Genomic DNA, 24,004 nt, shown 5'->3' with positions numbered 1-24,004 from the left:
CTTGTATAATCCCAGCACTTTGGGAGGCCGAGGCAAGAGGCTCACTTGAGGTCAGGAGTTCAAGACCAGCCTGGTCAACATGGCAAAATCCTGCCTCTACTAAAAATACAAAAATTAGCTAGCATGGTGGCGCACGCCTGTAATCCCAGCTACTTGGGAGGCTGAGGCGGGAGAATCACTTGAACCCGGGAGGTGGCGGTTGCAGTGAGCTGAGATCACACCACTGCACTCCAGCCTGGGCAACAGAACAAGACTCTGTCTCAAAAAAAAAAAAAAAAAAAAAAAAAAGAAATACCCAGAAATAAAGAAAAATGTAAAATGTGACAAAAATAAAATGGAATCAAGCTGTAGATATTTTGTGCTCTGGTTTTTTAACTGATCAATATATCATAAAAATTTATGTATGTGCCTAGTCTTCCAAAACAATATTTTTAACACTTAAATTCCTCCTGAAAAATTTTAAGTCACTTCTAGTTTTTATAACTTGAGTAGCGTGTTTAAAATACGTATGGAGGCCAGGCACGGTGGCTCATGCCTGTAATCCCAGCACTTTAGGAGGCTGAGGTGGATGGATTGCTTGAGGTCAGGAGTTCAAGACCAGCCTGGCCAACATGGTGAAACCATGTCTCTGCTAAAAATATGAAAAATAGCCGGGCATGGTGGTGCATGCTTGTAATCCCAGCTACTCGGGAGGCTGAGGCAGGAGAATCGCTTGAACCTGGGAGGTGGAGGTTTCAGTGAGCCGAGATTGTGCCACTGCACTCCAGCCTGGGTGACAGAGTGAGACTCCATGTCAAAAAAAAAAAATAATAATAATAAAACAAAATAAATAAAATAAGTGTCAAAAACTAAGAAAGTATAGTATAGATAAGCCTCAAAATATTCACCTGTCTTTCATAATTCCTGTTAGTATTTTGATATATATATATTCTTATATATATTTCTTTAAGGCATTTTCACACGCATCAGAGACTCTTCTATGAGAGGGGCTTCTCCTGCTGATCAGGTGGACACATTTGGGGTCACAGGGAAGGAAAAGAACAAGGAAGTTACAACAATGGATGGATACTGTAGGTAGTTCAGGGTAGAACTGGGTGTCTGACTTCTACCCCCACTCCCTTCTTTCAATGGCAGAGTGTTCAGTGGAATTGCTTATTATTATGCTAGGGCTAGGTTTAAGTCTGAGAGCCAGGTGACAATCGCACATGACTTAAATTATCCTTGAAAACTGCTCAGGAAGGCACCTTTTTGGAGACTGACAGACACAGCAAGTTTTCCTCCATTGATGGAACATATCACATTTCTCTGGCCGTGCATTAAAGGAAGTGGTTGGTTATGTTTAGGCACCTTTTTTTTTGGAGAAAAATAAATATCTTTCCACAGTGGAATCACACAATGCAATGTGATGTCTTCACTGCCAGAAGCTTTCCCTGCCCAGGAAATAATCCAATTCCCATCTCCCACTCATTCAGGCACTGGCTCAAGGAGGGATTTTTCTGGCTTATTTGGACTCTTATTGCACATATTTGCAAAACATATCTGACAAAAGACTCATATCCACAATATACAAATTACTGTTACAAATCAATAAGAAAAGAGAAAACTCAATAACAGAATGGGCAAATATTTAAATGACATTTTACAAATAAAAATACATAAGCGGCCAATAAGTCTGTGAAAAGATGTTCAATATCATTAGTAATCAGGAGAATTCAAATTAAGATCACAATGAGATACCATACACACTCACCAGAATAATTAAAGTAAAAAAGACTGACTATAGCAAGGCTGGAGAGGATATGGAGCACTGGAATGCTGATACATTGCTGGTGGGACTGTAACATGGACAACCACTCTGCAACTGGAAAAACAGGTGCAGAGTTACTTATAAAATTAAATCGACATGTTGGCTGCGCACTGTGGCTCATGCCTGTAATCCTAGCACTCTGGGGGCAGACATGGGCAGATCACCTGAGGTCAGGCGTTTGAGACCAGCCTGGCCAACATGGCAAAACCCTGTCTCTACTAAAACAATACAAAAATTAGCTGGGCGTGGTGGCGCATGCCTCTAATTCCAGCTACTTGGGAGCCCAAGGCTGGAGAATTTGCTTGAACCCAGGAGGTGGAGGTTGCAGTGAGTCGAGATGGCACCACTGCACTCCAGCCTGGGTGACAGAGTGAGACTCCGTCTCAAACAAACAAACAAACAAAATTAAATAGACATATGTCTATACAAAGACGTCTCTATCCATGTTTGTAGCAACTTTATTTGTAATAACCCATAAATGGAAACAGCCCAAATGTTGAGCAGGTAAATGGACAAGTTGAGTTATATCCATGCAATATGATACTCAATAAATAGCAATAATTTACCAATACACACAACCATAAACTGATTTCAAAAACACTATGTTAAGTGAAAGAAGCCAGACACAAAGAAATACATGCTGAGTAATTTCATTTATATGATTTTTCAGAAAGGCAAAACAAAGTTGACTTAAAAAGTAAGAAAAAAAGAAAAAAACCCACCCCAAGTCTTATTTTCTTTAAATTTCTTTTTTTCTGAGCACATGTAGCTGAATCTGGGTAAACTATCTGTGCTTATGATGCAGCTCCATTTGTGTCATAAAGAGCTGGATGATCCAGGAGACAAGCATGATGTTTTCAGGACTCTCTTAATGGCTAGATCAATGACTCTCAAGAGGAGATACTACCCTCTAGCGGTTATTTTTGGAATTTGCTGTTTTTTTTGTTTTGTTTTGTTTTGTTTTTTTGTCTCCCTCTGCTGCCCAGGCTGGAGTGCAGTGGCACAATCTCGGTTAACTGCAAGCTCCGCCTCCCGGGTTCAAGCCATTCTCCTACCTCAGCCTCCCGAGTAGCTGGGATTAAAGGCGTGAGCCACCACGCCCGGTTTTTTTTTTTTTTTTTTTTAGTAGAGACAGGGTTTCACCGTGTTGGTCATGCTGGTCTCGAACTCCTGGGGTCAAGTGATCCGCCCCCCTCGCCCTCCCAAAGTGCTGGGATTACAGGCCTGAGCCACCGCGCCCGGCCAAGACACAATTTTTAATGATATATCTCCAACATTTTGTACGTGTTCATTAATTTTGCTCCTTTCCTCCTAATTTGAACCCAGTAGACTGACTTAAGTCCAGTGAGCCCTTGGCTGAAACTAAGGTCTCCCTGATTTGGGCATGCTCAATGATTTCCATCATTGTTGCAACTGAAAATCAACTGTTGATGATTTTCACCTACGTGCCACTAGCATCAGCACTCTATTTTTCTGTTTTTCATTAATTCAATTTATATTTATTGAATACCTTTTATGTGCCGGGCATTATTCTAAGTATGGAGGACTCAGCAGTGGGCAAAACAGATAAATCCCTACCTGTATGGAGCTTACATTCTAGGAATAAACCCAATTTTGACTTTGGTCTCAGTATCCAGCCTTAGCTTCACCCTTTGGAAGGATAAATTGCCAGATACCTACTTCAGAGTCACTTGTGGCACCATGAACTTGTGTGTGTTCAATGATTTAATAATTGCATGGTAAACCAGCATGTCCAATAAGCATAATATCTTTGGAACATAGCATTTGGATTTATCGTTTACATATGAATATTCATTTTCACATATAGTAAACACTTTAGATGTAACTTGGAATGAAATTTCATGCACTTTACATGTTTAAATTCATTAGCCATTTGAGATAGAAGTATATATTTATTACTGTAGGAATAAAATGTTGCAACAGTTAAAGATGATTGTGAAAGCTATCAATGTTAGAAAAATAATGAAGAACTTTCAACAATTCAACTTAGGAGAAAATATGAGTTAATTTAAATATTGAGAGCTAAAATTTGTTAGCTTGATAACCTTCAGAATGTTATATCCAATCAATATTTTTAATATTTTGAATATTAACACTAGGCAAAATAATGGAGATTATATTATAGTTCAAATCTTTGTTAAAATACCATTCATCACATTAAAAAAAACTATTAGAGGCCAGATGTGGTGGCTCACGCCTGTAATCCCAGCACTTTGGGAGGCTGAGGTGGGTGGATTGCCCAGCCTAGGCAACATGGTGAAACCCTGTCTCTACAAAAAATATGAAACTTAGTCAGGAGAGGTGGTGTGTGCCTGTAGTGCCAGCTACTTGGGAGGCTGAGGTGGGAAGATCGTTTGAACCTGGGAGGTTGAGGCTGCTGTGAACTGAGATGGTGCCACTGCACTCCAGCCTGCGTGACACTGTGAGACCCTGTCTCAAAAAAAAAAAAAAAAGTACTTGACTTTAGTTGTTCTTTAGTTATTTAATTCCATTTAGGACATAAGCTTTTTAGGAAAAAATTATGGTTGAGAATTTCTCACACCTTGTAAGGATGAATAAAAAGCTAAATGCAATTTTGTCACCTCAAAATTTCACAGGTAGGAAAGACTCCAAAATCATGTACCATGACATCGATAAGTCACCTTCAATTTATACATACTGTTGGGTATAAAGACAATGAAGAACAGAGGAAAGTGTTAGGGAAAAGTGAGGTACCTTAGGCATATTTTATTCTCACTAATTTTCAAAATCACAGATTTTATGATGGCTAAAAAATTAAACAATAAAGTTTGCCAAATTTTTTGCTGTAAACTACCACCCGGTTTCAGTAGTTGAAGATAGAATATTTTTGACATTTTTTCAAGCTGCAAATTCTGAATTTCTTTCTAAATTCAAAAGTTCTTTTTAGGAAGTATGTTTCTGAAATTAATTTTCTTTTAAATTATTTTTATTTTTAAATTTTTCGTTATTTATTTTCATCTTTTATTTTGAATTTAATTAATTTATTCATTTTTAGAGATGGGATCTTGAGATGTTGCCCAGGCTGGACTTGAACTCCTGAGCTCAAGTGATCTTCTTGCCTCAGCCTCCCAAGTAGCTTGAATTATAGGTGCATACCACCATGCCTGGCAATTTTAAAATTTTTATTAAAAATGAAAAAAATATAATATTTATACATATTTATGGGGTACATATGATATCTTGAGACATACATACAATGTGTAATGGTCAAATAAGGGTATTTAGCATATTCATCACCTTTATTATTTCTTTGTATTGGGAATATAAAATTCCTTTGTTGTTTCCTTTTTTTTTCTTTTTCTGAGACAGGGCCTCATTCTGTCGTCCAGGCAGCTGAAGTGCAGTGATGTGATCTCTGTTGACTGCAGCCTCAACCTCCTGGGCTCAAGCAGTCCTCCTACTTCAGCCTCCCAAGTAGCTGGGACCACAGGCACGTGCCACCATGCCCGGGTAATTTTTTAATTATTATTATTTTTTTGGTAGAGATGAGTTCTGCCTATGTTGCCCAGGCTGGTCTTGAACTCCTGGGCTCAGGAGACTCCTGCCTCAGCCTCCCAAAGTGCTGCAATTACAGGCATGAGCCACCACATGTGGCCAAATTCATTTTCTTGAGTTACATTATTCCATGACTGAAAAAGTTAGTGGATGTTGAAACTGAGCATCTATTTAGTACAGCAAATAGCATCTATTTAGTACAGCATCTATTTAGTACAGCAACTCCTTCGCTTCAAGACCAGCCTGGGCAACATAAAGAGACCTCATCTCTATTAAAAAAAAAAAAATTCGCCAGGCATGGTGGCACATGCCTGTGGTCCCAGCTACTTTGGAGGCTGAAGTAGGAGGACTGCTTGAGCCCAGGAGGTTGAGGCCACAGTGAACTGATATGAGCAGGACAGTGACTGCAGGGGTAATTGTTCCTGCATTCGAATATTAAACCTTTAAAATGTGACTTCTAGAATTTGTAATAATTAATACTGATGATTACTTTTTTGGGATGTTACTTCAGATTTATACTTACATCTCAGAAGTTAAATGGTGTGCCAGTGCGGCCTCAGGCGCAGCCTGAGATATATCTCCTCAGAGATATATATATATTCTGCTCTGTGCTGCTGGAGCTGGCAGTTCGATATTACCATTTCCCAGACTCCTTCACCAGGTGGCTTCCTGCTAAGAGTTTGCTAATTGCAGACAATGGTGGGAGGCTAGAAAGTGGGAGGGGAGGGGAGAAGGCATTCACTCTCTGCTTTGGATTCCATCTGTATCCTCCCAGCAGCTTAGGTAGCTATGGGTTTATTGCCAGAACTGCGATGTCCTTCAGAGGCACCAGCTCCAATCATAAGGTACCCCCCTCCCCAAGCACTTAACTGGCACATAGGTGCTCAGTAAATCTGTAGTTGAATAAACAAATGAATACATACATATTCATATATATACATTCATCTAGGAAGGCAATATATATTTATTCAATATATATGAATAAATCATGTTCCATGTACTGTATCAGTCATGATCTAGCTAGAAAACAAAAGCCATACTAAGTATTTCAATGGAGGGAATTTTACATGAGGAACCCCAAATTTATTTGGGAAACTGGATCCCAAATTTATATATGTTGGATAAATATACATTGAAATATATATTGCCTCCTCAGATATATATATAAATATATATTCACACATATACATATATATATTCATCTGGGAAGGCAATATAATATATACTTATTCATATACATTGAATAATATGTTTATTCATAGATATTTATTCATATACATCAATGCATCCAACATTAAATAAATTCACAGTGGATGGGGAAACAAGAAACACAATCAAGAAAAAAATAGTATATTAGATGCTGATAAATACTATGGAGAAATGCAAGCAAAAAAGGAAGTAAGGGAGAGTAGCTTTTTTTTTTTTTCTTTTCTGAGACAGAGTCTTGCTCTGTTGCCCAGGCTGGAGTGCAGTGGCGCGATCTCGGCTCACTGCAAGCTCCGCCTCCCTGGTTCACGCCATTCTCCTGCCTCAGCCTCCCGAGTAGCTGGGACTACAGGTGCCCACCACCATGCCCGGATAATTTTTTGTATTTTTAGTAGAGACGAGGTTTCACCGTGTTAGCCAGGATGGTCTCGATCTCCTGACCTCGTGATCCGCCCACCTCGGCCTCCTAAAGTGCTGGGATTACAGGCGTGAGCCACTGCGCCCAGCCGAGAGTAGCTTTTTTTTTCTTTTTTTTAAAGATTAAAAATAGCATATTCAGAGAAGTTTTCAGTGACATGGAGATATTTGAACAAACCCAAAGAATGTTAGAGAGTGAGTCTTGCATATTGGAGGATGAGAGTTCCAGGCAGAATGCATAGCAAGTGCAAACGCCCTGAGGTGGAACCATGCTTGGTGTGTTTGAGAAGTGGCTAGGAGGCCAGCATAGTTTAAGTGGAGTGAGCCAGTGCAAGAATAGTTGGAGATGAGGTTCAAGAATTAATGGCATCCAGGCCAGGCAGGTTGCTCATGCCTGTAATCCCAGCACTTTGGGAGGCTGAGATGGGTGGATCACCTGAGGTCAGGAGTTAAAGACCAGCCTGGCCGACATGGCGAAACCCCATCTCCACTAATAATACAAAAAAATTAGCCAGGCATGGTGGTGCATGCCTGTAATCCCAGCTATTTGAAGGCTGAGGCAGCAGAATTGCTTGAACCAGGGAAGCAGAGGTTGCAGTGAGCCGAGATTGCGCCATTGCACTCCAGCCTGGGTGACAAGAGCGAAACTCCGTCTCGAAAAAAAAAAAAAAAGAAAAGTGAAAAAGTAAAACATAAATGTACTGGATGATCCAACCATTCCACACCTAGGTATTTATCCAGGAGAAACATATGTCCACAAAAACATGTGTATGTGAATGTTTACAGCAGCTTTATTTGTAATAGCCAAAAACTGGAAACACCCAAATGTCCACCAACAGATGAATGGACTAACAAATGGAGTATTACAATGAAATATCAGTCAGAGATAAAAAGCAATGAACTATTGATAATCACAACAAGGATGACTCTCCAATTTTGCTGAGTGACAGAAGTCACACAAAAAAAGAGTACAGACAGTATGATTCCATTTGTTAAACATTCTAGAAAATGTAAACTAATCTATGGTAGAGTTCATCAATGCAGTGAGAGTTCATCAGTGCTCGGGACAGTATGCGGAGGGAAAACAGAAAGCAGTATTAAGAAAGGATTACAGGCCGGGTGTGGTGGCTCATGCCTGTAATCCCAGCACTTTGGGAGGTCGAGGCAGGCAGATCACCTGAGGTGAGTTCGAGACCAGCCTGACCAACATGGAGATACACCATATCTACTAAAAATACAAAATTAGCCGGGTGTGGTGGCGCATACCTGTAATCCCAGCTACTCGGGAGGCTGAGGTAGGAGAATCGCTTGAACCTGGAAGGTGGAGGTTGCGGTGAGCCGAGATCATGACATTGCACTCCAGCCTGGGCAACAAGATCTCAAAAAAAAAAAAAAAAAAAAAAGGATTACAAGAGGCAGAAGAAAACTTTTGAGGGGGACAGATATGTTTATTATCTTGATTTTGGTGATAATTTCATGGGTGCACACATGACAAAACTTAGAAACTTTTACACTTCAAATATGTGCAGTTTACTGAATGTTAATTATACCTTGAAAGACTGCATGGGGTAGCTCATGCCTGTGATCCCAACACTTTGGGAGATTGAAGCAGGAGGATCATCTGAAGCCAGGAATTCAAGACTAGCCTATGCAACATGGAGAAACCCTGTCTCTACAAAAAATACAAAAAAATTAGCTGGGCGTGGTGGTGCATGCCTGTAGTCCCAGGTACTTGGGAAGCTGAGGTGGGAGGATCGCTGGAGCCCAGGAGGCTGAGGCTGCAGTGAGTTATGATTGCAACACTGCACCCTAGTCTGGGCAACAGAGCAAGATCCCATCTCAAAAAAAATTATACCTCAATAAAGCTATTAAATAAATAAAAAACCCAGGATGTGAAAAATAAACTATGATTTTTTTTTTTTTTTTTAGGGGGAAAAAAGCTAAAGGAAAACAGAAATTAAAGGAAAGAGATGGAGTAACTGAGTGGTATGTGATGAAACCAAAGAGGCCAGGTGCGGTGACTGATGCCTGTAATCCCAGCACTTTGGGAGGCTGAGGTGGGCGGATCACGAGGTCAGGAGATCCAGACCATCCTGGCTAACCCAGTGAAACCCCGTCTCTACTAAACATACACAAACAAAAACAAAAACAAAAAAAATTAGCCGGGCGTGGTGGCGGCGGGCGCCTGTAGTCCCAGCTACTCAGGAGGCTGAGGCAGGAGAATGACATGAACCCGGGAGGCGGAGCTTGCAGTCAGCCGAGATCGCGCTATTGCACTCCAGCGTGGGCGACAGAGCAAGACTCTGTCTCAACAACAACAACAAAAAAAAAGGCAACCAAAGAGATGGACAAGGGCTAGATCTCAGAGGAACTCCCAGATTAACAAATCCTTTTGCACGTGGAGATAGCAGATCCATCCCCAAGTCCTCAGTGTTTTCACAGGCCAATCTCCCATGCATCTTTTGCCCATTTTGTTATTGGGTACCATTAACTGGAAGACTCCAGGAATCACTGCTGACATCCTGGAAGGTTCATCCAGCCCTTCCCTCCCACATCCACATCCAGGATCCTAAATATTCAAACTGCAGCAATACTGCCTCCAGGTGGCTCAATAACACCAGCTATCACAAAGACAAATTTGAACCTCACATCCAGAACACCTCACTGTCTACTGTGCAGATAAAAAAATCACCATTACCCCTTCCTATTGCTATATTCTTAGAGGTAACTGTTATCCTAAATTTGTATTTATTATATCCTTAGCTTTTATTGAAAGTTTTATTATATATATATATTTTTAAATTTTATTATTATTACACTTTAAGTTTTAGGGTACATGTGCACAATGTGCAGGTTTGTTACATATGTATACATGTGTCATGTTGGTGTGCTGCACCCATTAACTCGTCATTTAACATTAGGTATATCTCCTAATGCTATCCCTCCCCCCTCCCCCACCCCACAACAGGCCCCAGAGTGTGATGTTCCCCTTCCTGTGTCCATGTGTTCTCATTGTTCAATTCCCACCTATGAGTGAGAACATGCGGTGTTTGGTTTTTTGTCCTTGCGATAGTTTGCTGAGAATGATGGTTTCCAGTTTCATCCATGTCCCTACAAAGGACATGGACTCATCCTTTTTTATGGCTGCATAGTATTCCATGGTGTATATGTGCCACATTTTCTTAATCCAGTCTATCGTTGTTGGACATTTGGGTTGGTTCCAAGTCTTTGCTAGTGTGAATAGTGCTGCAATAAACATACGTGTGCATGTGTCTTTATAGCAGCATGATTTATAATCCTTTGGGTATATACCCAGTAATGGGATGGCTGGGTCAAATGGTATTTCTAGTTCTAGATCCCTGAGGAATCGACACACTGACTTCCACAATGGTTGAACTACTTTACAATCCCACCTATTATATATGTTTATGTCCCTAACAAATTATTTGTTTACAGATACACAATTTTGAACAAGTTGTGAACAAATCTTATTGGAATTTTATAGAATCTAGGGAATAATTAGTATAGAATTGACATCTTTAAGATATTGAGACTTCTAATTCATAAGCATGATATGTTTCTCTATTAATTTAGGCTTTCTATATTGTATTTCAATAAGGTTTTCTAACTTTTTCCATAAATTCTTGAACACGTTTTGTATGAAATATTCATAGGTACTGAGAAGCAGTTTTTCTTTTTTTTTTTGAGACGGAGTCTCGCTCTGTCGCCCAGGCTGGAGTGCAGTGGCAGGATCTCGCCTCACAGCAACCTCCAGCCTCCCAGGTTCAAGCGATTCTCCTGCCGCAGCCTCCTTAGTAGCTGGGCTTACAGGCGCATGCCACCATGCCCAGCTAATTGTTGTATTATTAGTAGAGACGAGATTTCACCATGTTGGCCAGGCTGGTATCGAACTCCTAACCTCAGGTGATCTGCCTGCCTCGGCCTCCCAAAGTGCTGGGATTACAGGCTTGAGCCACCATGCCCGGCAGGTTTGGTTTTCTTTGTGTCTATGCTGCTTTGGAGTTCACTGAATTTCTTGTGGATTGATGTCTTTCAACAATTTTGGAAAATTTTCAGCTATTATCTTTTAAAAATATTTCTTCTTCTTCATTCCCCTCTTTAATTTTTTTTTAAAATAGAGATGGGTGGGGGTTGGGCATGGTGGCTCATTCCTGTAATCCCAGCATTTTAGGAGCCTGAGGCAGGCCAAATTGCTTGAGCCCAGGAGCTGAGGACAAACATGGTGAGAGCCCATCTCGAAAAAAAAAAAAAAAAAAACTAGAGAGGGAGTCTCATTATGATGTCCAGGCTGGTCTTGAACTCTTGGATTCATGTGATCCTCCTGCCTCAGCCTCCCAAAGTGCTGAGATTACATGTGTGAGCCACTGTGCCTGGTCTCCCATCTCTTCTTCTGGGACTTAATTATATATATGTTAGATTATTTGATATTGTCCCACAAGTCTCTCATGCTCTGTTATGCTTGTTTTGCATTTTTTCTCTCTGTGCTTTGGTTTGTATATCTTCTAATCTATCTCTGAGTTGACTGATTCATTCTTCTACAATGCCCTGTCTTCTGCTGTTAAACCCATCCAATAGATTCCTTTTTTTAAGAGGTGGGGTCTCGCTATGTTGCTCAGGCTGGAGTGCACATGTGGCTGTTCACAGGCATGATCATAGCATACTACAGACTTAAACTCCTGGGCGTAATTGATCCTCCTGCCTCAGCCTACCAAGTAGCTGGGACTACAGGCATGTGCCACCACGCCTGGCTTACCGTCCAATAAATTCTTAATTTTAGTATGTCTCAGTTTAGAAGGCCCAATTTATTCTTAGAGTTTCCATCATGCAATGAATCATCCTCTTAGTATTCATGCCCTTATGTAGTCCTCTTTCACAGTGACTGGCATATGATTTACCAGTGGGACTTCAGCAAGTGTAATACAAACAGAAATTTGAGAAATGCTGGATGTTGAGGTTTACCCATATATGTCAGAAATTGTATTTAAGAGAACTATAAGACTAAAATAGGTGTTATTTTTTTCCCTAAGGGAGAGCATGCCCTTTCTTCTGTTAGGCAGTTAGGACTGTTGTTAATATACCTCTGCAAGGCCAGGAGTGGTGGCTCATTCCTGTATTCCTAGCACTTTGGGAGGCTCTTGGCCCCAGCCACCACGGAGGAAGCCAAGGTTAACTTCTTTGAGGTGGAGAGGCTACGTGAAGAGAGATGTAGTAACATGAATGACCTCGTGAGAATATCAGAAGAACCACTTAATCAATGAGCAGAATTGTGAAAAATAACAAATAGTTGTTATTTTAGTCTACTAAGTTCTGGAGTGGTTTTGTAATGCAGCAGTGGAAAACAATACACTATTTTTCTGTGTATTTAAATTCTTCATCCTTTCATTAATTTTGTCAATCTTCTAATTTCTTTAACATATTTATAATAGTTATTTTAAGGTTGTCTGTTAATTCCAACAACTGCTCCATCTGTATTAGTTCGTTCTCTTACTGCTATTAAAAAAAACCCTGAGACCAGGTAATTTATAAAGAAAAGAGGTTTAGGCCAGCCATGGTGGCTCACGCCTGTAATCCTAGCATTTTGGGAGGTCGAAGAGGGTGGATCACCTGAGGTCAGGAGTTCAAGACCAGCCTGGCCAACATGATGAAACCCTGTCTGTACTAAAAATATGAAAATTAGCCGGGTGTGGTGGTGCACACCTGTAATCCCAACTACACAGGAGGCTGAGGAAGGAGAATCACATGAACCCGGGAGGTGGAGGTTGCAGTGAGCCAAGATCATGCCACTGCACTCTAGCCTGGGCAACAGGAGCGAGACTTCATCTCAAAAAAAAAAAGAGGTTTAATTGGCTCATGGTTCTGCAGTCTGTACAAGGGGCATGAAGGCTTCTGAGGAGGCCTCAGGAAACTTTTGAGCATGGCAGAAGGTGAAGGAGAAGCAGGCCTGTCTTACATGGTCAGAGCAGAGGGAAGTGAAGAGCGAGGTGGTGCCACATACTTTTAAACAACCAGATCTCATGAGAACTCTATCACAAGAACAGTACCAAAGGGATGCTGCTAAACCATTCATGAAGGATCTACCTCCATGATCCAATCACCTCCCATCAGGCCCCACCTCCAACACTGGGGATTACAATTCAACATGAGATTTGAGCGGGGACCGAGATCAAAACTGTATCACCATCTTTGGGTCTGCTTCTAATTGATTATTTTTATTCTTGATTATGAGTCATATTTTCCTGCTTCTGTGCATGTCTTATAATTTTAAAATTGTATATATGTCGGAAATTGTATTTAAGAGAACTATAGAGACTAGAATAGGTGTTATTTTTTCCTTAAGGGAGAGTGTGTCCTTTCTTCTGTTAGACAGCTAGGACTGTTGTTAATATACCTCTGCAAGGCCCCGTGGGAGTGGTGGCTCATTCCTGTATTCCTAGCACTTTGGAATGCTGAGGCAGGCCAGGAGTTCAAAACCAGGCTGGGTAACAAAGCAAGACCCCATCTCCATAAAAAATAAAAAATTAGAACAAAATACCTTTGCAAACCAAGACGATAAAGTGTTCTTATTTCTTGTGGTACAAAGTAAGTTGTGGGATTTCAAAGTAATGACTTATTAGATGATAATGAAGGTATAGAGATTAATTATTACAGTTAATAATATAACCAAAGATAGTTTGTAAGAGGACAGTAGAATTACTGAGAACAAATTGCATGAATCTCTGAAAATGAGCATACTTATACCTTAAGCTTTCTACCTTAAAAAATTCTACACAAGAGCACATAAGCACATCTTTTGTCAGCTGCCAGAACAATTATGTCATTATATGTCATGGAGATTCCAGAAAATTCCACTATACACCTGTGAAAGACAGAGCTTAAAAAAGTGAAAAATGTTGGGAGGCCGAGGCAGGCAGATCACAAGGTCAGGAGATCAAGACCATCCTGGCTAACACAGTGAAACCCTGTCTCTACTAAAAAAAAAAAAAAAAAAATTAGCCGGGCATGGTGGCAGGCACCTGTAGTCCCAGCTACTTGGGAGGCTGAGGCAGGAGAATGGTGTGAACCCAGGAGGCGGAGCTTGCAGTGAGCTGAGATCGCACCACTGCACTCCAGCCTGGGTGACAGAGCAAGACTCTGTCTCAAAAAAAAAAAAAAAAAGTAAAAAATGTCTTATTATTATTGTGAAAATGGTTTTGACATCCCAAATCACCCGAAAGGCACTCCTGGGAGCTGCTGGGGTTCACTAACAGGCAAATGCAGGGATCAGCCAGAGGTGTTTATTGATAGAGTGTGGGAATCCACTGGGAGCTTCATCGGCATTTTCACGGCTTCAGGCTTCAAAGCACTTAAAATCGCCACCACCTTTCTTTTGGCTGGTACTTGGGCTTCACGCAGCACATTTTATTATTTACGCAGTAAACATAGACTCTTTCCTTCTTGGAGCATCTGTGACGGCATTTGCCATAAAGATTCCAGCATCTTTGGGTGCCACCTGACACAAAGCAGAAAGAAGGGAGACACTGTCAGTCCTAACAAGTAGGCTCTGGATTTGAAAGGTCTGTAAAAGGATGGAAACAGATGAGATAGAAGGTCCCTTGTTTCCCTTGCCTTTGACTCTTTTCATCTATCACTGTTTTTCCTTTACTCTGTTTTTTTGCTCCCTACCTTTGACTGAGAGAGTGACCTTGGTACATCAGCTCAATAAAGCCTTTATCTGTGTGGGTTGTCTTTTTTTTTTTTTTTTTTGAGATGAGTCTTGCTCTGTCACCCAGGCTGGAGTACAGTGGAATGATTTTGGCTCACTGCAAACCTCCTCCTCCCGGTTCAAGGGACTCTCCCACCTGAGTTTCCCGGAGGAGCTAGGACCACAGACATGTGCCACTAGGCCTGGCCCACCCTGTAGTCTTTAAGTGCCTTTCTATGCATGTGCAAGAGGAAACTACCAAAGGCCTGGGGTTGGGGGGGAAAATACCAAACACCAAAAAGAAGTAAGCAGAACACTTCCCAGTGACTGCACAGGTCTGGGAATAGCTTGTGTTTCCACCTGCCTGAGTGGAAAGACCATGTAAAATCTGCAGCATTTGGTACTCGGAAGGCTCTTGCCTTAGTAGTGGGGGCTAAATTAACCCTAGACTAAAGAATACCCTGTACCCATCCTAACAAAGCTTAAACGTCAGTCTTGAAAATATTCATCTGATTCCCACTAACTTAGCTGCATGCCAGAAAAATATCTAACACTCTTTAATGGAGTGTAACAAAATACAGAAACCGAAAGTGCAAAAATATTTTTCAGGCATATAAAAAAAAGAAAAGTAAGACAATATAACCCATAACCAGGAGAAAAACAAATCAACCCACACAGAAATGACAATAATGATGAAACTAGCAAGTCAAGGATGATAAAACAGCTATGATAAATATGCTCCAAGTAGTACAAAAGGTAGAGGAAGCCATGAGCATGATGAGAAGAAATAAAGATGTAAAAAATATTCATGGCTGGGTACGGTGGGTCAAGCCTGTGATCCCAGCACTTTGGGAGGCCAAGGTGGGTGGATCACCTGAGGTCAGGAGTTCGAGACCAGCCTGACCAGCACGGAGAAACCCCATCTCTACTAAAAATACAAAAAAAAAAAAAAAAATTAACTGGGCGTGGTGGCACATGCCTGTAATCCCAGCTACTCAGGAGACTGAGGCAGGAGAATCGCTTGAACCTGGGAGGCGGAGGTTGCAGTGAGCCAAGAATGTGCCATTGCACTTCAGCCTAGACAACAAGAGTGAAACTCTGTCTCAAAGAAAAATAAAACAAAACAAAGAAACCACATATATGTATATATTCACATGGAATAGTTGAGATGAAACATTAAATATTAAATAAAAAACATACTTAGTGAGATTAATAGCAGGTTAGACTGAAGAAGAAAAGATAAATGAACTTGAAGACATAGCAACAGAAATCATCCAGAATGAAACATGGAGAGAAAAAGGATGAGGGGAAAAAAGAGCAGAGTGTCAGTAACCCATGGGACAATAACAAGTAGTCTAACATGCATATAATTGGAATACCAAAAGGAGAGGAGAGGGGAGGGGCAGAAAAAGTATTTGAAGAAATAATGGCTGAAAAATTTCAAGTTTGATGAAAACTCTAAGCCCATAGAACCATGACCCTCAGTGAACTACAAGCTGAATAAAACCAAAAGAGAAGCATGCAAAGGCATATCATAACCAAATTGCAAAATCAAGTGAAAGAAAAAAATCTTTAAAAAGCCAGAAGAAAAGACACATTACGTACATAGGAGAAAAGGTAAAAATACTGGAAGAGGCTGGGTGTGGTGGCTCACACTTGAAATCCCAGCACTTTGGGAGGCTGAGGTGGGAGGATCACTTGAGCCCAAGAGTTTGAGACCAGCCTAGGTGAGACCCTGTCTCTCCGAAAAAAATAAATAAAAAAATTAGCTGGGTGTGTTGGTGTGCACCTGTAGTCCCAGCTACTAGGGAGGCTGAGGTGGGAGGATGGCTTGAGCCTGGGAGGTCGAGGCTGCAGTGAGCTGTGGTCATGCCACTGCACTCCAGCCTAAGTGACAGAGTGAGACTGTCTCAAAGAAAAAAAAACAAACAAACCCAGAAGACTTATTGTCAGAAACTGCATACTAGAAGATGGTAGAGAGAGATCTTTAAAGTAGTAAAAGGAAAAAGCCCAAAATTCTTTAAAGAGGAAAAATATTCTAAAAGTGGAGAAATAAAGACTTTTTCAGGTATTTGGAAACGGAGAACATTGATCACTGAAAGCTTTCACTACAAGAAATGTTAAAGGAAGTTATTCAGGCAGAAGAAAATAGTACCAGAGGGAAATCTGGATGTTTACATAAAGCAGTAACGAGAATCAGAACTGATAACTATGTGGGTAAATATAAACAACTTTTGTTCTTAATTAAACATTTATTTATTTTTATTTTTATTATTATTGTTTTTTTGAGATGGAGTCTTGCTCTGTTGCCCAGGCTGGAGTGCAATGGCACAATCTCAGCTCACCGCAACCTCTGCCACCCGGGTTCAAGCGATTCCCCTGTCTCCACCTCCTGAGTAGCTGGGATTACAGGCATGCACCACCACGCCTGGCTAATTTTGTATTTTTAGTAGAGACGGGGTTTCTCCATGTTGGTCAGGCTGGTCTCGAACTCCTGATCTCAGGTGATCCACCCACCTCGGCCTTTCAAAGTGCTGGGATTACAGGTGGTGAGCCACCGCGCCAGGCCTATTTTTTTTTTTGAGATGTAGTCTCACTCTGTCGCCCAGGCTAGAGCACAGTGGCGTGATCTCGGCTCATTGCAGACTCTGCCTCCCGAGACATTTCTTTAAAAGATAATTGTTTAAAGTAAAATAACAGCATTGTACTGCGGAGTTCATAGCATATGTAGAAGTGAAATGTATGACAATAGCACAAAGGCTGGGAGAGGTGAAATGGAAGTACAGTATACTGTTTTAAGGTTCTTACACAATGTGCGAATTGGCATGTTTTTATTTGAGGTGAGACTGGGGTGAAGATGTCTGCTGTAAAACTTATAACTAATTCAAGACCTGGCGCAGGAACTGCACAACCAGCCTAGACTATCTCGTCACTCCAGATAGCCAATGTGAACCTGTGAAACTGCGTTTGTTAATTAACAAAAGAACAAAGTGCTGGGAAACCCTCTTTTCTCTAATCACAACCCTCGGAAACTTTGTATTTGAAATCGTATCAGCACGAAGGAAACGTTATATTCTTCCCCCAGGAACTGAGCCTTTCAGTACAGAAAAGCAGCCTTGATTTCAGAGCCAGGTGCTGGTGTCAGATAAGGGGTTTTGGAATACAAAATTCCACAGCTCTCCTCATTTTGTACTTTCCATGGAAACAGGATCCTGAATCCGTTTCTCAGCCTAGGCCTGATGTTAATTCCTTTACACTTTGCCCTGTGGCCCTGCCTTGCTTTGAAGTCTATCAGACCCTGCTTCATTTACATTATACTTGAATCTGCCCTTTCCCGTCATCCTACAGTAACCCTATTTGTTTCTTCGTTTGGTGACTCCTCCTGCGCCCCCAACCACCCACAGGCCGTTTGGTGTGCAGTTTCCTTTGCTGTGGTAAGTTAATAGATCTAACCGTCAGACTGCTAGTGTGTCCTTGTGGTCTTTATAAGATGGACTTGATCACAAGTAAGCTATCAAAAGTTACCAGGGATATGTAAAATAAGGCTCAAGGGTCATATTAAAGAGGCTCCCCCTAGCCACGGATGGGACAATTTCAGTTTCCGTAAGAATAAAGATCGTAATGAATGCAAATTCATTAAATATAGTTAAATCCATGCATTTTTAATGATATAAAAATTATTTTGTCGGCGGGATGCGGTGGCTCATGCCTGTAATCCCGGCACTTTGGGAGGCTGAAGGGGGTGGATCACCTGAGGTCAGGAGTTCAAGACCAACCTGACCAATACGGTGAAACCCCTGTCTTTACTAAAATTACAAAAATTAGCCAGGCGTGGTGGTGTGCGCCTGTAATCCCAGCTACGTGGGAGGCTGAGGCAGGAGAATTGCTTGAACCTGGGAGGCGGAGGTTGCAGTGAGTCAAGATTGTGCCACTGCACTCCAGACTGGGCGACAGAGTTAGACTCCATCTAAACAAAACAACAAAAAAAATTATTTGATCACAATTTGGGGAGATAGGACAATAGATCGTTATCTTGCAGATTCATAAATAAAGAAAAATCATCAAGCATGTATTTTGTCTTTCCTATATGAACTGTACTGCTAAGAAATCAAATAGTAGACAATGAGGAGTATCTTTTTCATATGACTGTTCCAGCTAAATAAAGAATATCACTTAATAGAATATTATCATTTTGAAATGGCCAAAAAATTAATGGATCTAGGCTTTGAGCATCATTGATTCCTATGGTCCTAAAAGACAGACAACCAGATATTATGTGCCTCCTAATGAAAGAACATATCACCACTGAAAGTTTTGCCAAAATGGGAGAACTTGAGCCTGATCAAACCTCTGGATACAGGTGCCAATTTGCAGGAAATGCAGAGGTCAGAGGAACACATTGAATTTTACCTTGAGTATGCAATCAGCAAAATTGTGGAAAGTTATAGATCAAATGACTTATGTTTTTTCAACAGATAACTTGTAAAGATAAGAAAGGGATGAAGATGGAACCAGTAAATTAAAAAATTCAAGGAATCTAAAGAGATATCAGATTTTAACAGTATAAATAGGGTGTCTAGGGATGCATCCCTAGCAATGAGACTGTAAAGGAATGCAAAGAACTGATTGCTATAAAAGTCAGGAGAGTGCTTAATTTGGGGGATGAAGACAATTGTGATGGATGGAATAGGTGGAGATGTTTTTGGGGTGACTGTCAATGCTCTGTCCATTGACCTGAATGGTGGTTACAAAGATGTGCACTTATAACCTCCATTAAGCTGCACACTTGTATTATGTGGTGTGCAGCATCTGTGATTCTGTGTTTTAGTTTACAAAAAGATAAGGAAAAAGCCACCATTTAACAACAAAATCTCAATTTTTAATTTAAGAGTGTCAAGAGGAACTATTGGTGAGTGAGAGGAATGACAGTCATACACTTTTTTTAGCATCTGTGGAGCCTACTGAGCAATAACTTACACATTTTAAAACTATACACAGTCTTTACCTAGCAATTCCTTTCCAGATGTCTACACCAGGGAAATACTCACATGTATAGACTGAGAGGCCTATACACTGGAGATAAAACTATAAATGAGTGAGACACCTACCCTCAGAGATCTTCCAGTCTAATGAGGGGAGAAAGAGCCATTAAAAAATAGATACCCAGATATTTGATTAACTAGAGTATGATGAAAATTATAAAGAAAGAACTCAGGGTGCTGTGAGGATGTATAATGGAAGGGCAGGTGTCCCACCTAAATCTCATCTCTGCTGGGTTTCTGGGCTTTACATATGTCTCCTGAATTCCCACAATTAACCTAACGGTGAGTATGACAATATTTTGAAAATATTAAAGTGATGCATATTTCAATCCCCTTTAATCATAAAATCCATTGGTTGTCCAAAAGCAGAATTGGGAAGAGTTTCTGGGTTTTGGGGGAATGGTGAACAACAGAACAGCAAACTCATTGCTCAGCTTAAATGAGATAAGGGTTGTGCATGGAAAGACAATTTTAAGGACCAACATTTGTTAAGGAAGTTCAGGGATTTCCAAATTTCGAAGAGCTCCTTTATACATTATTAGGTGAACCTGGGGGGGGCGGTTCAGACAATACCATTTCACCATAAGCTATAGGAGGCTAAGGCTGAGGGTCCGGCTAAAGTAGCTTCCATTTAACCTCTGTCACCACTACCATACCCAACAGGAAGTAGAGGGGAAATACTCTGCCCATAATTTCCAGGGAAGCTGGAAGTTTAAATCCAGCTCCCGCAGCAGCAGCAGTGGGCCTGAGAGCCCTACTAGAACCCATGCCTCATTCTGCCAGCCTGATGGTGGACCTACCAACAAGCTAGGGACAAAGGCCTTTCGTGTGTCTCCCGCTAGCAGTCTACTGGTTGACCTGAACACTCAGGAAGTAGAGATAATTAATGTGAGAAAGATAGGGGTGAGAGAGCCTCTTGCTATGAATGCCCAGATTGGTCGAAAGAAATTGCCAACGCAGAGGACACTTACTCTCTGCCTCTTAGAGCATAGCTCAGGGAAACTGGTAGCTCTTTAGAGAAATTCTTATCTTTAGCATGGATATAGCACCGCATGGTGCTACCTGAAGGGGGATTAGAAATGGCTGAGGGAAGTGGCTGAACATCGCTGTCAGCTCTCTGCTGAAAAAAATAGACCCAAAAGGTCCCCAGGTTCCCTTGTCTCTGGTTGAGATAGGAAAACCAGTGAGGGACCTGCCAAGACTACACCCCTAGTGCAGAAGGCAGTAAGGGAGGGTGTGAACAGCCTTAACTTGGGGACCAGATGGAAGATCTGGCTGAGATGAAGGGTCGAGTCAGTGGGGATCCCAAAAGGGCTGAGAGATTTCATCAGTCATGAAATCCAGTAGTAAGTGCTAGCAGGACACTTACTGACCACATCCAATGAGGGATGTGATCCCAGAAGTCAGAAAGGGTCCAGCACAGGACCTGACCCCACCTCCTTATGTTCCTATCCCAGGGCCCTCACACTTGCTGTTTTCCCCAGCTTGAATTTCCTTCCCTACATATCCACATGGCTCACCCCGGTTGTTCCCTCAGGTCACAGTGAGACATTCCATGAGCACCCCCTTAAAAATGGCAACGACCGGGCATGGTGGCTCAAGCCTGTAATCCCAGCGCTTTGGGAGGCTGAGGCAAGCAGATTGCTTGAGGTCAGGGGTTCAAGATCAGCCTGGGCAACATGGCCAAACCCTATCTCTACTAAAAATACAAAAATTTGCCAGGCGTGGTTGCATGCGCCTGTAATCCCAGTTACTTGGGAGGCTGAGGCATGAAAACTGCTTGAATCCGGGAGGTGGAGGTTGCAGTGAGCTAAGATCTTGCCACTACACTCCACTCCAGCCTGTGTGACAGAGAGAGACTCTGTCTCCAAAAAAAAAAAAAAAAAAAAAACCACCTTCCCCTTCCCCTGGTGTTCACTATTTCCTTTCTTGCCTATTCTGCTCACTGTACTTATCATCTGACATACCATATGTTTCATTTATTTTTCAAATTCTTTGGGTCCTCCAGTAGAAGGTAAGCTCCAAGAGGACAGAGATTTTGCTTATCCTGTTTTGTTTTGTTCACTGCTCTACCTCTAGCACCCATCACAGTGCTTGGAACAAGAAATCCATTCAACTGTATTTACTGAATGAAGCAATTAATTATTTGATGACATATCAAGTTACTTTTCTCTGTAACCAGATACTATCCCAGGAAAGAGAATCGGTGATGGAAGAAAGAGACATGCTGAAAGACTCAACACTTATTGAAAAGAGATTGAATTAGCTTAGAAATCATTTTAAACCAGAAAAGACAAATATTGAACTGAGTTCAGGCCCAGCCCCTATGTGCCTTGTCACCCTGGGTTGTAAGTGCTATTTAACTGTCTCCCCTAGTTTGCTCCCCTGGTGCCATGTCATTTATCTCTGTAGTCCTGCTCCTCCCACCACTAACTCCCACAGTCAGGAGGGAAGTTCCTGGGAAAGTTTGGTGAGTTAGAGAAAATAGAGAAGCCATATTTCTTTTGCAGACCAAAATTTCAGTGTGTTCAATGTTGTTCCCTCAACCTGATATTATTACACACTTGATGTTACTGCAGTTTGAGGAATGAGGAAATTGATACTCTGAGCAGCTGAGCTTCTTGTTGGGGGTCACAGAGTCAGAAAATGATGGGGCAGGTTTTAACCCGGGGTCTGGGCTTTCCTCTCTACTCCAGGTGAGTGATGTTTTAGGGCCTCAGGAAGACACAAGGACGGAGGTCAGCTTGTTTAGGAAATTCACACGTTTCTGACTCTGTAGAAAGGTTAGCTGATAGCCTCAGGGTGGGTGGAAACTTCTGCCAGATGAGCAGGAAGGGATAGGTGGCTCATGCTGGAATTGGTGGGTGGTAGATCTGACCAGGGTCTTTCTCTGTTTAAACCTTCCCATGGGTCCCTCACCTGGCATTTGAGGCCCACTGAGACCTGGAGCTTGAATCCTTCCTCAGCTTTACCCCCGCCTCTCTCCTAACCCACCCCTCCATGTTATGCAGGTCCCTGACGCTCCCATGCTCTGTCCCGCATCCAACCTTTGCGTAGGCTGACCTCTTTGCCTGGGACACCTTTCTGCTTTCCCCTCTCCTTCCTTTTCTATTTTAGAGTCACTTTTTAGGGCTCAGGATATCCCTCCAGGAGGACTCTCTTTTTCCTCAGCCTGGGCTGGACCATAGCCCCCTGGTCTCCCACTGTCACAGCCGTGTCACCCTGGGTTATAAATGCTATTTAACTGTCTCCTCCAGTTAGTTCCCCTGGCACCATGTCATTTATCTCCGTGGTCCTAGCTTCCAGCGCAGAGTCTGGCACAGAGACAGCTACAGTACAAATGAGCTTTCTCTCCCATTAAGGTGGCTGTGATCTTCACAAAGCTTCGTTCATTCTGGGGACTATTTTGCAAAAGGGCCATACCTGCCTCTCCTCTTTCCTGCTTCTCTTGCTCACCCCTCCCACTCCTCCTCACACACTAGGCCACCCCCACATGCTCCCCGGAGCTGGGCAGGAAGAGGAGGGATGGAGCCACTGAGAGAGCAGCTCTGGTTATCGTAGTTGTCATCTATCAGCTGGCACCTGCTGCTGGTGAGGCGCCTCCTGCCTCCTATATGTGGTGCCAGATGCCAACCTGCAGCCCATCCTTCTAGCCCTTGGGATTCCCTGACCAGGCCTTAGTCTCTAAGCCCTGCCCTTTCCTTAAGGAGGTTCAGGTTACCTGGAGTCAGCTGGGATAAGAGCAGCAGCACAGTCAAAGTCAGCAAAAGGAGCTTCATGGCTACGGCAGCCCAAAGTGAAGCTGCAAGTCCGATGGCACGGCAGAGCTAATGGGAGAGGGAGAGTGCCTGGCCTGTGGCTCGCACTCCCTCAGCTGCCCACGGGTACAGCCCTCACACTCTGACTGGACACGCCTCCCTTTGTCATTTAGGTCAGCAGGGAGAGGTCAGCCAACAAGGTCCAGGGCCCAAGACTTAATATACTACCCGTCCTTCCACCCAGCTCCAAACTGCCTGAACCCAGTGACCAGCAGGAGGCACCACAAACACCGGCTCCAGAAGGTCAGGGAAGACGGCAGAGTTTTGAAGAATAAATACAAAGCAACAGGTAGATGAGCTGAAATGAGGTTCCAGGTGGAGGAATGTCTATACAAAGGCTCATGTTGGTGTTGAAAATGAGAAATATGACATAACTGGAGCAAAAACTGAGAGGAAAACGGCAGAAAGAGACGAAGCTCTGAGCACCAGCCTGTCTGTCACAGCCCCCTGCTGGGTTCTAACATGCGGTGGACCT

At 42.2% G+C, this 24,004-nt stretch overlaps 1 protein-coding gene across 1 annotated transcript; it reads right to left on the bottom strand.

Moving 5' to 3' along the window:
* Positions 1-14,242: 14,242 nt before the first annotated feature.
* DEFB123 (defensin beta 123) lies at positions 14,243-23,619 on the bottom strand. The gene is made up of 2 exons (XM_002830178.6): positions 23,433-23,619; positions 14,243-14,477 (listed from the first exon to the last, which is right to left on the bottom strand). Exons 1-2 carry the CDS (start codon positions 23,488-23,490, stop codon positions 14,332-14,334), a joined length of 204 nt encoding a protein of 67 aa, XP_002830224.1. The 5' UTR covers positions 23,491-23,619; the 3' UTR covers positions 14,243-14,331.
* Between the last annotated feature and the right edge of the window lie 385 nt (positions 23,620-24,004).

Source organism: Pongo abelii, chromosome 21 (genome assembly GCF_028885655.2).
Source record: "Pongo abelii isolate AG06213 chromosome 21, NHGRI_mPonAbe1-v2.0_pri, whole genome shotgun sequence".
In the NCBI taxonomy this organism is placed as follows: Eukaryota; Metazoa; Chordata; class Mammalia; order Primates; family Hominidae; genus Pongo; species Pongo abelii.
Note: the sequence above shows the minus strand (reverse complement) of the source record. Positions and strands in the feature narration are given on the sequence as shown.

What these genes read in the sequence shown, in the direction of transcription:
- DEFB123 (XM_002830178.6), bottom strand. Translation starts at nt 23,490, where the DNA reads ATGAAGCTCCTTTTGCTGACTTTGACTGTGCTGCTGCTCTTATCCCAG. An exon ending in CTTATCCCAGCTGACTCCAG is followed by an intron (nt 14,478 to 23,432) that starts GTAACCTGAACC and finishes GCTTTGTGTCAG; the next exon opens with GTGGCACCCAAAGATGCTGG.